The 13,073-nt window shown below is 41.7% G+C and overlaps 1 protein-coding gene across 1 annotated transcript; it reads right to left on the minus strand.

The window, feature by feature from the left end:
- Window positions 1-238: 238 nt before the first annotated feature.
- jkamp (JNK1/MAPK8 associated membrane protein) lies at window positions 239-12,778 on the minus strand. Its single transcript, XM_022235655.2, has 8 exons — window positions 12,472-12,778; window positions 9,175-9,278; window positions 8,162-8,316; window positions 6,998-7,077; window positions 5,501-5,621; window positions 3,708-3,877; window positions 2,476-2,552; window positions 239-2,169 (listed from the first exon to the last, which is right to left on the minus strand). The coding sequence occupies exons 1-8, from the start codon at window positions 12,581-12,583 to the stop codon at window positions 1,960-1,962; spliced, it is 1,029 nt and encodes a 342-aa protein (XP_022091347.2). The 5' UTR covers window positions 12,584-12,778; the 3' UTR covers window positions 239-1,959.
- Between the last annotated feature and the right edge of the window lie 295 nt (window positions 12,779-13,073).

Genomic DNA, 13,073 nt, shown 5'->3' on the forward strand with positions numbered 1-13,073 from the left:
GGTGCTCGTGTCTATTTGCTGATGTAACAGGTATAATTTACATGTAAAAATGTGAAGCAGGTCGCTCATTCTTTGGTCAGTCGGACTGACCCACGGAAATAGGGAGTGGCCAACAACTAGGATGGTGGAATGTTGATCAAAAACAGGTTTGGGTTGGGGGTGGTGCATGGTGTTCGTACATACACGTATACCAACACCTGACAGACCACAATAACGCTACACCTAACCTAGCAACATATAACATTCCAACAAATTTTATTTTGCTGCCATAGAAGTATCCTTTTAAATAACTGCTTTATTGTATACCAATTGTTGCAAACTTGGTGTTGATAGCATTCATCGACGGATGGTGGTGGTGGGGGCGGCAAAGGGACTCCGGCCGCCCCTAAAAGGGGCAGTTATTTTGGGGTAGGAATAATGAAAAGTATTTTTAAAAAAGTATTCATTCCTTCCATCCATGTGAGTAAAAGCCCCAAATTTATTCCTTCCTCTCAAATAAGGCTATAAAAGGTTAAATAAACAAATTCCCGAATTTCTGCCCCCTTCGTAAAAAGTTGGTTCCGGATCCGTCCTTCAGAGCATTAAGTTATATGTATGCAATTTTGAAACTCTTCATCCAACGTATAAACTCTTTAACAAGGAATGCCACCCCTACCATTTACAAAAACGTTTCAGATGTGGGAATTCAGCTTGGTGGAACCTGTGCACGACCGCCTAGGTGCTCACGACACACCCCTACCCTCTTCAGAATTGTGTAATGTAGGCTGACATTAACAAAGTGAACATCACAACTATCACATGGATACATGAAGCAAATCCAATATTTCATACAGTACCCTTCTACAAAGCTATGTGTAAATACATTTTCCACCTTCAAAATCAAAAGCAACTAGGGCTCATGATTTCCTAGAAAATAAAATTCTATTTTCCAACAGTTCATTTCAATAATTATGAATTTATTTTTTTTGTAAATCTCCCTTCAAAACATATTGAAGAGGAAAAAACAAACAAATTACTTTACAAATATATACAAATGTCAACAAATATCTAATGTACAACATTGAACAGTACAATGTACAATTGTCTAGTAAGGTGTGTGTAGCAATTCGGTTTTAAGAATGGAGGTTGTGCCCCCCCAAAAATTCTCAATTGTATAAAATTTACTATTAATTCACTCTCAGGAGCTTTCACTCAATGGAAAGTCGATGGATAATTATTCTTCAAAGTGGAAAAATCTTTGAAAATTACGAAAATTGTTTTCTTGTACAAAGTACCAGATTTTCGCGAATGTCACAGCACAGTGGGGATTTGAAAGTAGATACTATGTTTCCGACAGCACAACAGCAGCAACATGTTCAATGTGTGGGTGACAGGGGCATATCACCGATATGATCATAATATTGAATGTTGGTCACCTATCTACGGGTTGGGGTGGTTATCTCTGTTTGATATGGTAACGCTGAAAAAAAGGAGATAAAACAAATTTACAGCTCAGCAAAAATGTATGCACAAACACTGCAAAGTCACAACCCATAATCTAAGACGGAGGAATTTTTTTTTCGTTTCAAGAGAAGAAAATCTAACAATGCTTTTCAAGATGTCCATCATTCTAATACTTTCTAGCATTCCTCAGACTAGCACAACATGGGTTCTGTGCTCAATTGCCCCTAACGGATGACCAAAACAGAGTCTGGGCCCACGCATGAATGCCAGTGCAGCCATATACATGTATCTGGTATGCACATAAAAAGTCTACGGGTTGGGGCAAAATTGATATCACAGCGTTTATAAGGTGCACAGTATCTGACACTATCTGTCATTCAAATGTGTGCACACATTATTAATATCGCTGCTCATTTGGCTCAAAACACCTGAACGTTCCTGAAACCATATCAGCTCCTTGGGAAACAAGATGCAACTGTCCTCTGAACCAAAAATAAACTCAAGCCACAAAAACCCTCAGATCTCGTTGGCTTGGATCCGACTGGGCTCAGTGAACTGCTCGGTGGAGAGGTAGAAGACCATGGGCACAAGCACCAGAGCCAGGAGGGGTAGGTTAGTGGCTGGATCAGCAAGCCGTGTCAGGGCTATGATGCCGTACGCATGGCAAAGCCAGTGGCCCACAAGGATCAATATGTGTCGCTTCTTAGAGAACAGATTCCCGAGGGTCTGTCAACAAGATGCAAATTAAGACAGTGATGAAAGTCCTCTCATTGTGTGGACTCGAAGAGTTGCACTAAGGATCATATTTTGGTCTAGTCCTTTAATCGGCATCGGTTTACCCTGTTTGGCGCCTTTACGATTTCAACAATGCTCTCTGTAACTAATTACTTACATATTCAAGGCTCACTGAAAGCACGCATATGAAAAAGTGTGTTAGCAAACTTCATGTATAACCCATTTGTCGAAACAGTCATAGCTCACACGCTGGGGAAAAATCAGGTCTCGGATATTCTGTCTGTCTAAAAGCCTTACCTCAATTTCTGCATAGGCAAAGTGGATAGCATGGGTGATCAGAGAGGAAATGATCAGAATGTAAGGGAATGAATAGTCTGCAAGGAGAAACAGAAGGAAAAATGCACGATTCATCATTATGAAAGGACATGCATGTCAAAAATGGGAATTTTTGTCACACTCAGTCTTATTACAAATTGACCAGGCCTTAACTTTTATCACTTTTTTTTCAAATGTCATTAGATTTTGACAAACAACAATGATAACATTGGTTCTTACTTAACACATTGACTGCTGACTATGAGCATAATAGGTGCCACAAGTATTCTTGTAGCAAATGAAAGGCTATTCTAATGTAAATTGAACAGACTGGCATCACTGCAGTCTATAGTACTGCCATATATGGGCATAGTGACCTTTCCTAACTGATATAGCAATTTTTGTCCAAATTTAACTTAAAATATCTCAAGTTGGCAATAACAAATTTTAAATCCGATCGGTACAAACGTGTTTTAGAACTTCCAGTTTACATCAGCTGTAGTGAGGTTTTTGCATAGCCAATCAAAGTTTTGTAAATGAAATTTTTCGTTGGTGTTTTTGTTCCATATGCTGCCAGGTTCAGAAAAACACTCTGTAAAATGGACACACTCATACAGTCCGTTGCAGGTTGCTAGAACAAGCCTTGTGATTGGTCAGATTGTGCAAGATTTGTAATAGGCCATCCAAATATGGTGATACTCTAGACTGCATCACATGACAAACACGCTGCTGGCAGTCATAGGGGCATACATGTACATCTGTTAAATGCTCATGTTGGAATAGACACCTGAAAGGTACATGTACCGATTAAATATGCGTGCAAGCGTACAACGCTTGGCGGCAGTCAACATGTTAATCATCACCTGATCGGCAAGGAATTGACGTTTTTTTCAACCCAGTTCAAATTCACGCCCAGCTCACAAGCATAGATTATACATCACAGCATACATTGGTTGAATATGCTCGACATGAACAAGCATGAACCTGTGAGCGCATGCGGCAACTTTCCTAAGGGGCCTCATTCCTGCGTAAAAACATAGAATCTCTAGAGTTGAACAAACACAAATCTTTTTCTCAGGTCAAGAACTTTACAAAAGTGTAGTCATGAGATACGTTCTGAACTACAGACCAGCACCTCTGGCCGTGGTAAAGTTTCCCGAATGGCAGAATGATGTTCTCAGTGGAAATAATAACCACAAGGAAAGAGGACCTACATATCAGCCCAGCACAGAGTGCGTGGAGGAGGACAAGCAATGGCAGGAAGTAGAGGGCAGCGTAGATGGAGTTCCTGCCTTGGTTCTTGCAGACTTTGACAGACAGCAACGGTCTGAACAACATCATCAGTAGCAGCTCAAACGTGTAGATGACAAACACCACTGTGTACCTGGAAAAGTTGCCAACGTGATACACCTGAAATATTGCCCAACTGTACTGGAAAATGATGCCCTATGTAGGAAGGTACATGTATATCTGATGGAAAGGTATGGAACGGAACAGGTACGAGACAAGGTGGGTACGGGTGGGACAGGAGAGGGCAACAGGACGGCAAATGACAGGAAGGAACAGAATGGTGTTGAGTGGGGAAAGGAAAGATGGGCATGGATAGGACAGGATATGGTAACAAGAACGCAACAGAGATAAGTGGATAAAACAAGCGGAACTGAGAGAGGGTGCACTTTTCCTAGCAATGGAGGCTCCATTGATGGGAACTGCACTGGCTCACATACGACTATGAAATGCACACATCATGTTCACATAAGTAAACACTACCCCACTCCAGACCAACATGCATCTTTTCAAACAATGAGGGGGTACTTCTACTCAAGGAGGATAGTTCTTTTAGCCGTGCACAGCAACATAGCACACATAATGAATACCATGTGACTAGCTCTAGGCCAGAATCTGTGGGTGAGGTATTATAATACAGGACAGGTTGGGACGGAAAGGTTGGGAGTGAGACAAAGTGATATGGAACTGAAAGAGAAGCAATAGGACAACCAGGACAGGATGCGACTAAATTGGCACAACACTGATTAGAACAGGACAGGAATGTGGAGAAATTACGAGGGCTGAGTCAATGTGAATAATTCACTATTCAAATATTTGACCTTCAATTTGATCGTACCGACCGGCAGATTGTTGATGAACAAACTATGTACAAAATCAGTTGCAATAACTCACACGATTGTACATTATAATTGCTATAATAGTGTCTCATATCTACATGTAGGAATATCTCCAGCCACGATTTAGCACGATTAAGAGATGAATAATATTTCTTGTCCTCTTGAAAATTTCTGTTCCTTTTAAATTTTTACTGAATAATTTACTTTTTGAATCTTTGTGTCGCTTTTCATTTGAATCTGCTTGAAACAAGCCTCCACAGTGCAATTTTTCTCATTTAAGACAAAACAAAATTCTCTCTTCCTTTTCATGAAATTTGCATTTGAATATTCACATTTGGAAAATAAGATTTGAATATTTGATAATCAATCAAATATTCGGATATTCGGCACAGCCCTAGACATGATACTTCCTAAAACCCCCTAAACATTCTATAACTCTCCGTTTGCTGTAACAGTCACAGACAGTCAAAAATTCCTTCCACTTGATATACCCCAGTGCACAGCCACATAGGGGTCGTGTGACTAATGTTTTTCTCTGACTGATAGGACAAAGTTGTCAAGAATACATCTTTGTATAGGAGGGTTAAAGAGGGAACCAAACGAAACCCCTTCATTCCCCAATTATAACCTTTATCCAACAGGTGACAAGACTACCTTCCAAACTAGACATGAAAAAATTAACAGTGTTCCCGATAATGGTCGAAAAAATTTCAAAAGCATGGGCTCTCGTGGGACCTTTCCTTGCCAATTTCAGAAACGCTCATTATGTATTAATGATATGTCAGTAATCCCGAGCTGGTGTCAGGGCTTTCAATAGACCCACGCCCAATACACTTCTATACAATGGAAAGATGCATGAAATTACTCTGCGTAAAACTCACAATGGATACACGGCTTCCTGGGTGCAGTGCAGCGTTCTCGTGTAGTCTGGTGTCGGGTTGTTGAGCATGGTGTACCAATCAGACAGCATCTGCACTCCACAAGCATGAATCCAGAGTGTGCCTGCGGTGAAACATTTCAAGGCAAAACGGTATTACTTGTGGCAAATACTGTCCAGAGAGATTGTACTGGGTTTCCATTATAACAAAGTGTGCTACACCCATTCTTGCCGGGCAATGTGTTTTTCTTCTGGATGGCCTTCTACGTTCACTATTACTGCAAGGATTGAATTCTTCAAATTTGCTCGCAACTGCATCCTAACAGACAATCAAACTCAGTGAGCGATTTCATGTTAAAATTTTGTATAGCAAATTCGCTATGCACTTTTTTTGTTAGCATAGCAAAAAATTGACTTTGTATAGCAACTGATCAATTTTTGTTTGGCAGTTTCTGTTGTAATTTAAATCACGTTAAAACACTAAACGTGGGTTTTATATGTCGATTATTGTTCGCCATTTTGGCCATCACGCATGCAAAAAATGTTCCAGAATCGTCCACAGAAGAATTGGGTCATCACTGGCTCCGAAACAGGTACAACGGCAAGTAACTTCATAATCACGTCATACCGAGGTACAAATGTGTACATGGCCTATGGCGCCCCAGCCATCATTTCGAAATGTGCACTTTTTTCGCAGTCTGGATTGAACATCCAAGGACTTTTCTAGAGCATGTGCGCACTGCGCCTTGCTCGGCTGCATGCGCTATATGCAGAAAGCAGCGCATACATACATGTACATGTACATTTATCACAGCACTGTTCTTGCTCTGCTGATGGACGATCTTTCCTGACATGACAAACGTACCAGTGAACAGTTCAGATTCCTGAGTCATGGCACCAGTGTTACATCGATCTTTAGGCATATTTTCGTGTCCATAACAGAAACAAATATTTTGATAAATGTTCATCGTAAAATTCTCTTGGAAAGGTGTTGCTGCGTGCGAACATTTTGTGGCAAGTTGTCCGTTCTCACCTGTCTCATGGTTTCAGGATTACCATGTACGTATCATTATAAATACATGTACATGCACCGGGATTCTAATATCAGGACCTTGGTTTTTTGCAGTCGATGGTTTTCTCAACATTTTCCTTTATTCCACTGATAAAACAGCAGGTTTACGAAATTTCTAAAATAAAAAAATCCATCGCATATTGTATCACAAAACCCTGCAATCCATTTTTAAAACTGGATCGCAGATTGTCCAAAACACGTCGCATTTTGCGATGAGATACAGGGGAAATCGCTCACTGAAACTGTTGCTCCATTCTGTACAAATCTGAGAGGAACATTCTCAAAAAAACATCACCAGCATGTCAGCTTTGGCTGTCTTCTTATTTCTGCATTTGAAGACAAAATTAAGGGGCCCTTTATGCTCACACAGTGCGCAATCTCACATTATGCGGATTCAGTTGCTGGGAATTAGTCGCTTCAAATGCTTACCTTTAGGCTCTGTCAGAAGTAATGCTATCACAGTTGCCAGGATGCATTCACCTACTGCTGTTCCATGCAGCAACAGAACACTATTTGCAAAAAAAGACAAAACATATATAAGACTGGAGCAGTTTCTGAAGAATTGATAGGTTCATCAGCCAATCCAGAGAGAAAACAGGCCATCTGACCCTTACCCACAACTGGCAAATTAAAATCATCCAAAGAAATATTTCACCGAAATAAGCCAGGGATGTGAGTGGCCATTTAAAATTAGAGCTGAAAAGCTGAAATGTGAAATATTCCCATACTTTTGTATGGGCCAGGTGTACAAAAAGCTGAAATTCAGGGTCAACACCTAAACAAAAAAAGGCCAAAATCAGCTAAAACCTGAATTCTCACACCTCTGTTGAGAGCCAACAAGCCCCCGTCCAGTAAATGAGACTACAGTCCTGCCCCCAAGGATGTTTATTTCGGGGAAAATAAGGACAGCTCCCTCTGCAAACAGCATTAACATTGTTAATACTTTGACGTAATAAGCAAATCTCTGTACACCAAGTAAGTCTGTTTCACTGGATGTCATAGATAATTCAGGATTCTGGGGTTTTTTTTGGGGGGGGGAACAGAATCTGAACTCTGGAAATCTGGAAACCATTCTGCTTCTTGACCACTTCAGTCGAGTTCTATGCCTGGTAACGTAATGCCTGGTATGCATAAAATATACCAAGGGCACCAGGCAAAACTGACCAGTGGCTGGCAAATAGTTGTCGATTGTTTTCAAACTCAATAAGCCTCAAGCTTGACCAAGAGAGGGCACAATTTTCTTAGCAACGGAGGCTCCTTTGGTCAGAAATGAACTTCGCTGGTTCATGAACGACTATGAAATGCATGCGGTACAGTCGCATCACTACCAACAAAATGAACTCTCCCAACCAACATGGCTCTTTTCAGCCAACGAGGGGGTGCTTCTGCTTATGGAAGACTCGGACCTTCTCTCGCATTGGCCGGAAGCTCTAAACTTAAGCACGATGCCAATGCATGTGCAATTCCAGGGTGGTGTAGAGTCTAAATGTAACTCCTCAGGTTAATCAACTCTACTGCCAGTCAAGCGTTTCACATAAAAGAGACAAGAAAACACGGACCAAAACAAACCGAAATGGAACCAAAATGTCTCACCGGTATCCCTTGGAGAAGAAGTCGATGAAGAAAAGATGCAGTCCAAGTGACAAGATGACCATGAAGCCAATGTAAAGCCAATCATAGAGCAGTGGCTGTGACATGCATGGCTCACAAATAGACATAGGGTTCCGCCGGTGACCACGAGGGCATGCCTATAGGAGAGATCTCAGTTACTACAGGTATCACTCGAACGAGCATGGTTTCGAGAACAGCAGCAATGTTGATTACACGTCACCACCAGTTCATTACTAGCCAAGTCAGCCACTCTCAAGTTAAAGGCTATTCAAATAACTCATTGTATGACAAAGGCACTCTTTTGTCATTGACCCCATTACCTACAAAATGACTTGTGATTGACTGACTTCGTGACGAACACAAATTTTTGAAGAGGGTCAATCCTAGCTACCGAACTTGTCCGAGTCATCAATGGACACTTTTTGTTATTACAATGCAGATACACACAGACTGTCATCAACAGAACATTACTACTGGCTAGGACTGAAAAAAAAATTCTAGGCTGACTTTCAAATCGGCCATGAGACACTTTTCATCAACGGCAGCAAACAACCGCCTGAGTTCACACATGGACACACCACTGGTGCCTTGGCAGGATTCCCTCACATTACCAGTTTGTGCAAACTCACGCGAAACATTCAGTGTTTTAATACTCAGCATCATTATACTTGCAAGCAAGTCATCCCGACAAGATGTCACTGCTAGGTGAGAGAACGCCCTCTCTGGTGCACGCACAAAGCCATCAGTAAAGAATGGCTCACTCCAAACATTAAATGTTTACACTGCAATGATTTCATCACATTTATTTTTAACCTTTTATGTTCTCCAGGGTGGCCCGCTGTGTCTTTGTGTTTGTCTTGTTGCGTGTGGAATTGCCAAAATAAATATTACTATTACTGTAATCACAACCATTTTGGCATGAATTCGTACACTGTATTCAGGAAAGTGTTTTAGAAGGAGTGGCCATTTACATCAAATAACGCTCAAGTAATTACCCCACAGGATCCATATGAATCATTGGCACTTGTGTTGAACAGCTGAACTCTACCACAGTAGAGTCCGGGGCACGTCTTCTGACCAGAAACCAGACTCCCTTGGTCTGAACAGAGAGGAAAGAGAGACAAAGCAACTTTACATTCAAGATTGTTCATGGTTGTCAAATGATGTCATAGGTATTTATAACAATGTGTTGAAATAACCTAGTATTTGGTGAACCAAGGGCCGAGTCTGTTTGAACAATTCAGTATTTGAATATTTCAACTTCCATTTGATTGAATATTTGTTCAATGTGTTCGATAAAATGTTCACATAGTTGGCATAATCTTAGTTTGCCCTCCCAATTTTTTTTTACATATGAATGTGCAAAATGAATGCAATGACTTGAGCCCCTACTCTGGGTCGTATCAGTCAAAATCTCGAATGCTAAGTGATAATGAAATTGCTTATTCACAATGAGAAAGAGTCCCCCAAACATTTGGGCTAATCGGTGACCCACCTCATCTCAAGTTCAATCTCATTAAAATGAAAATCACTCGTTGATTGCAGACCCCAAACCTGATTTCTTTCAGTTCTTCTGGGCAAAAATCAGTCTGCCTCGTGTCTGGTGAAATGCAGATTTGGCAGTGCTGTTCATAGGACAATGCTTGACCATTCAATACTCAGAGAAACTAGGCGAGGATAACTATTTTGTTCAACTTCAATCAAAAACTACTACTTGTTTTTATTTCTCAGAGAGTAACAGGTGTGTGTACATAATAGCAAAAACATAATCACAGAACTAGCCAAGCTTGGACAACTCAACTCCATGGCTCATGGCATTGGGAACTGGGTGCTTCAACCTACGTACATTTGTATTACTTACATAAAGCTTGAAATGATGCATCTACATGAACCAACTAACATGCACTGATTGGGCATCAGTGGATGTCTAGTGGATATGTGGATATCCAGTGGATGTCTAGTGGATATCCAAAGGATATCTTGTGGATAGGAGATTCTGTCACCCGATCAGGTCAGAAATGAAAGACAATTTTTAGTATCCTAGTTACTCAGAATTATACTGATAAAATCAAAGACCATGCATATGGACGAGAAGCTACAGAACTTCAAAAACATCAACTTCATGAGTGAGTGCAACATGTACAGTGATTTTTTTTTCAGATGTATTTTTTTTTTGCGTTGGGGAGATGTCAATTCATATAACGGGTTTTGCCCTTACCCAACGTATATTAATAAGCACTGTATGCTCAGTGCTTGTCTGAGAGCTTGCGAAAAAACCACACAAGCTTACTTGGGTGGGACTCGAACCCTTGACCTCAAGTCCCACCCGAGTAAGCTTGTGAGGTTTTTTCGCAAGCTCTCGGACAAGCACTGAGCATACAGTGCTTATTAATATATGTTGGGTAAGGGCAAAACCCATTATATGAAATGTACAGTGATGTACAGACTGGGTATTACCTGTACCAGTGCTAGTCCGAGCACTGCGGCAAAACGGCAAGTGCCGCAATGTCCGGTAGCTGTGATCACACCAAAACTGTACTCCGGACATTATGGTGCTCAGGAATCAGTCCTCAGCGTGCATGTGCCAACACAGCATGCTTTCTGTGAATGGTCTGCGACCAATCACAGGGCTCCTCATTATTTATGCCCAAATTGAAGGAGGACAAGGAACAGCCGTTGGGTACCAGTGCACGTGAGCGTGCTGTTGCAGAGTGAACACTTCCTGTTGAGCGGCTTTGTGCACCCAACGGCTGTTGCTTGTCTTCCTTCAATTTGGGCATAAATAATGAGGAGCCCTGTGATTGGTCAATATGACACCCAGCGCATCGCAACCAACTGCTATTTCAACCAGCGCGGCTGAGAATTGCACACACATGTACGGAAAGTGGCTGTAGCCAATTTCCATGTCTTGTGTAGGCCTATCGATCGCAGCCGTAGTCAACCATTTGGTTGCGGCTCGTCTTTGCAAGTACATACATGTATGTGAACCGTGTGACTCTCAGACACTGATCAGTAAATATTTGCACCTTTTTTTGGAAAACAGCATGGTTTGGGCCCTTTTCTTTCTTGGTAATCAAAACACAGGTATGTAAACTTTCTTACATAAAACTCTTGGGGGAAATGAATCAACATTTCTATGGGTACACAACTCGAATGGAATCGCTGTTTGTGCCCTGTTAAACGTCATGCATAGCCTATGGCAAAAAAGGCTCTTTTTCTGTGGGGTTCATGAGAGAGGAGCAGACGTCGCAACCCACAGTTCTAGCAGTCTGGGGTAAGTATGACAGATATTGACAGACCAAACGATGAGACAGATTGACGGATCACGCCACACAATCACATTACTAGCATGACTAGGCCTTGTGTTTTATCCTTCCTCCAAGCATGGAGGAAGGAATAGGCCATGCTACATCATAGCCCCACAAATAGAGCTGTGGTGGCTCTCTTTTACAATCTGTCTCTTATCTGTCGCCACCACAGCCCTACTTCAAGGCATGTCTTAAATGCCTTTAAATCCTAATATCTTCCGAAATGGGAATGACTCAACAATTTTACTTACACTGGCGTATTCCTCAGAGTTTGGACTTTCATACGAGCACCCTAAAGCTTTTTAAAATTGTAAATTTTCCGATGTATGGGGCCTTGTAAAACCAGACCTGTAGTATTACATGCTGACCATGGCCGGCGCCATTTTGAAATATGAAGGCAGCACTTCGTGCATCAGAAGTCAAGGCACCTGACAGGTGCTGTAGATGCATACATGTAATTCATGTTGTCACAGTATTGCTTAGTAATAAGTTGCGCGAGCACTTTGCTAGTGTACAGTACACCCACAGCATGTGTGTGGAGCATGATACAGTACATGCATATTAATGTTTTTCAAATTCAATTTCACCGGTTCCTTGTTCGTCTGTCATGCAAGGTATGACGCGGAACCAGTTTTGTATGGTACAACGTATTACAAGAGCGCCTGTCGGGTGCCTTGAAATCTGACGCACGGAGCGCTGCCTTTGTTTTTCAAAATGGCGTCGCCCATGGTCAGCATGTAATACTACAGGCCTGGTTTCTGTCAACTCATTCTCATTTCGGAGGATAGGCCTATTACTAGTATTAGGATTCAAAGTTTGTGACGTTCCTGCAGTTTGGATTTCAAGCATTTAAGACATGCCTTGAACATATTGTGGTGGCGACAGATAAGAGACATAGGGGAAAGAGAGCCACTACAGCCCTATTTGTGGGGCTAGCTTCATCACAATTCATACAATGGCACAGGCTAGGCGAATAATATTTACATGGTTCAAACGGGTCGTAAGTTCCTTGGGCGACACTGACCAGCATGACCAGTGTTGACATCAAGAGCGCTACGCCACCAAACAGGAAGGGGCAACCACGAGGATACGCCATGACCTTGCAAAGTTCTCCCGCTAGGGGGAGCTTTTTTGCAACTGTTCCAGGCGATTACTGTATTAGTGTCACAGATCTACATGTATCTTCCACGAGTTCCAGTGTCGATCCCGCATACATCCACTAATGCGTATCGTAGGCCTACTGACTAATTTTCTGCACTATTTCCCGTATTCCATTCAATGCTGTGTAACATGAGGCGCTAGACTAACATCTGCAAGAGGGCGCACTCCATAAACATTGCAAAGCGGAAGTGGGTTTACAGGGTGCACCACTACAAATAAATTCCCATAGACAGCAGTGATAAATCCCCATACTTCACAAATATTTTAAAAATACTCACAACTCTCACAGGTGTTCAGGCTGCACATGATGTTCCACATGTCCTCTTTCATTTTCCTTTCAATTTTCGGGGGGTTGACCAATGAATTTTTGAGAAATTTTCACCAGAAGCAGACCACCCCTAAAATGCAGAAAATGTCCCTGTCCA

Source organism: Acanthaster planci, linkage group LG01 (genome assembly GCF_054643075.1).
Source record: "Acanthaster planci isolate LZ-2023a linkage group LG01, COTS_SCS, whole genome shotgun sequence".
Classification (NCBI taxonomy): Eukaryota; Metazoa; Echinodermata; class Asteroidea; order Valvatida; family Acanthasteridae; genus Acanthaster; species Acanthaster planci.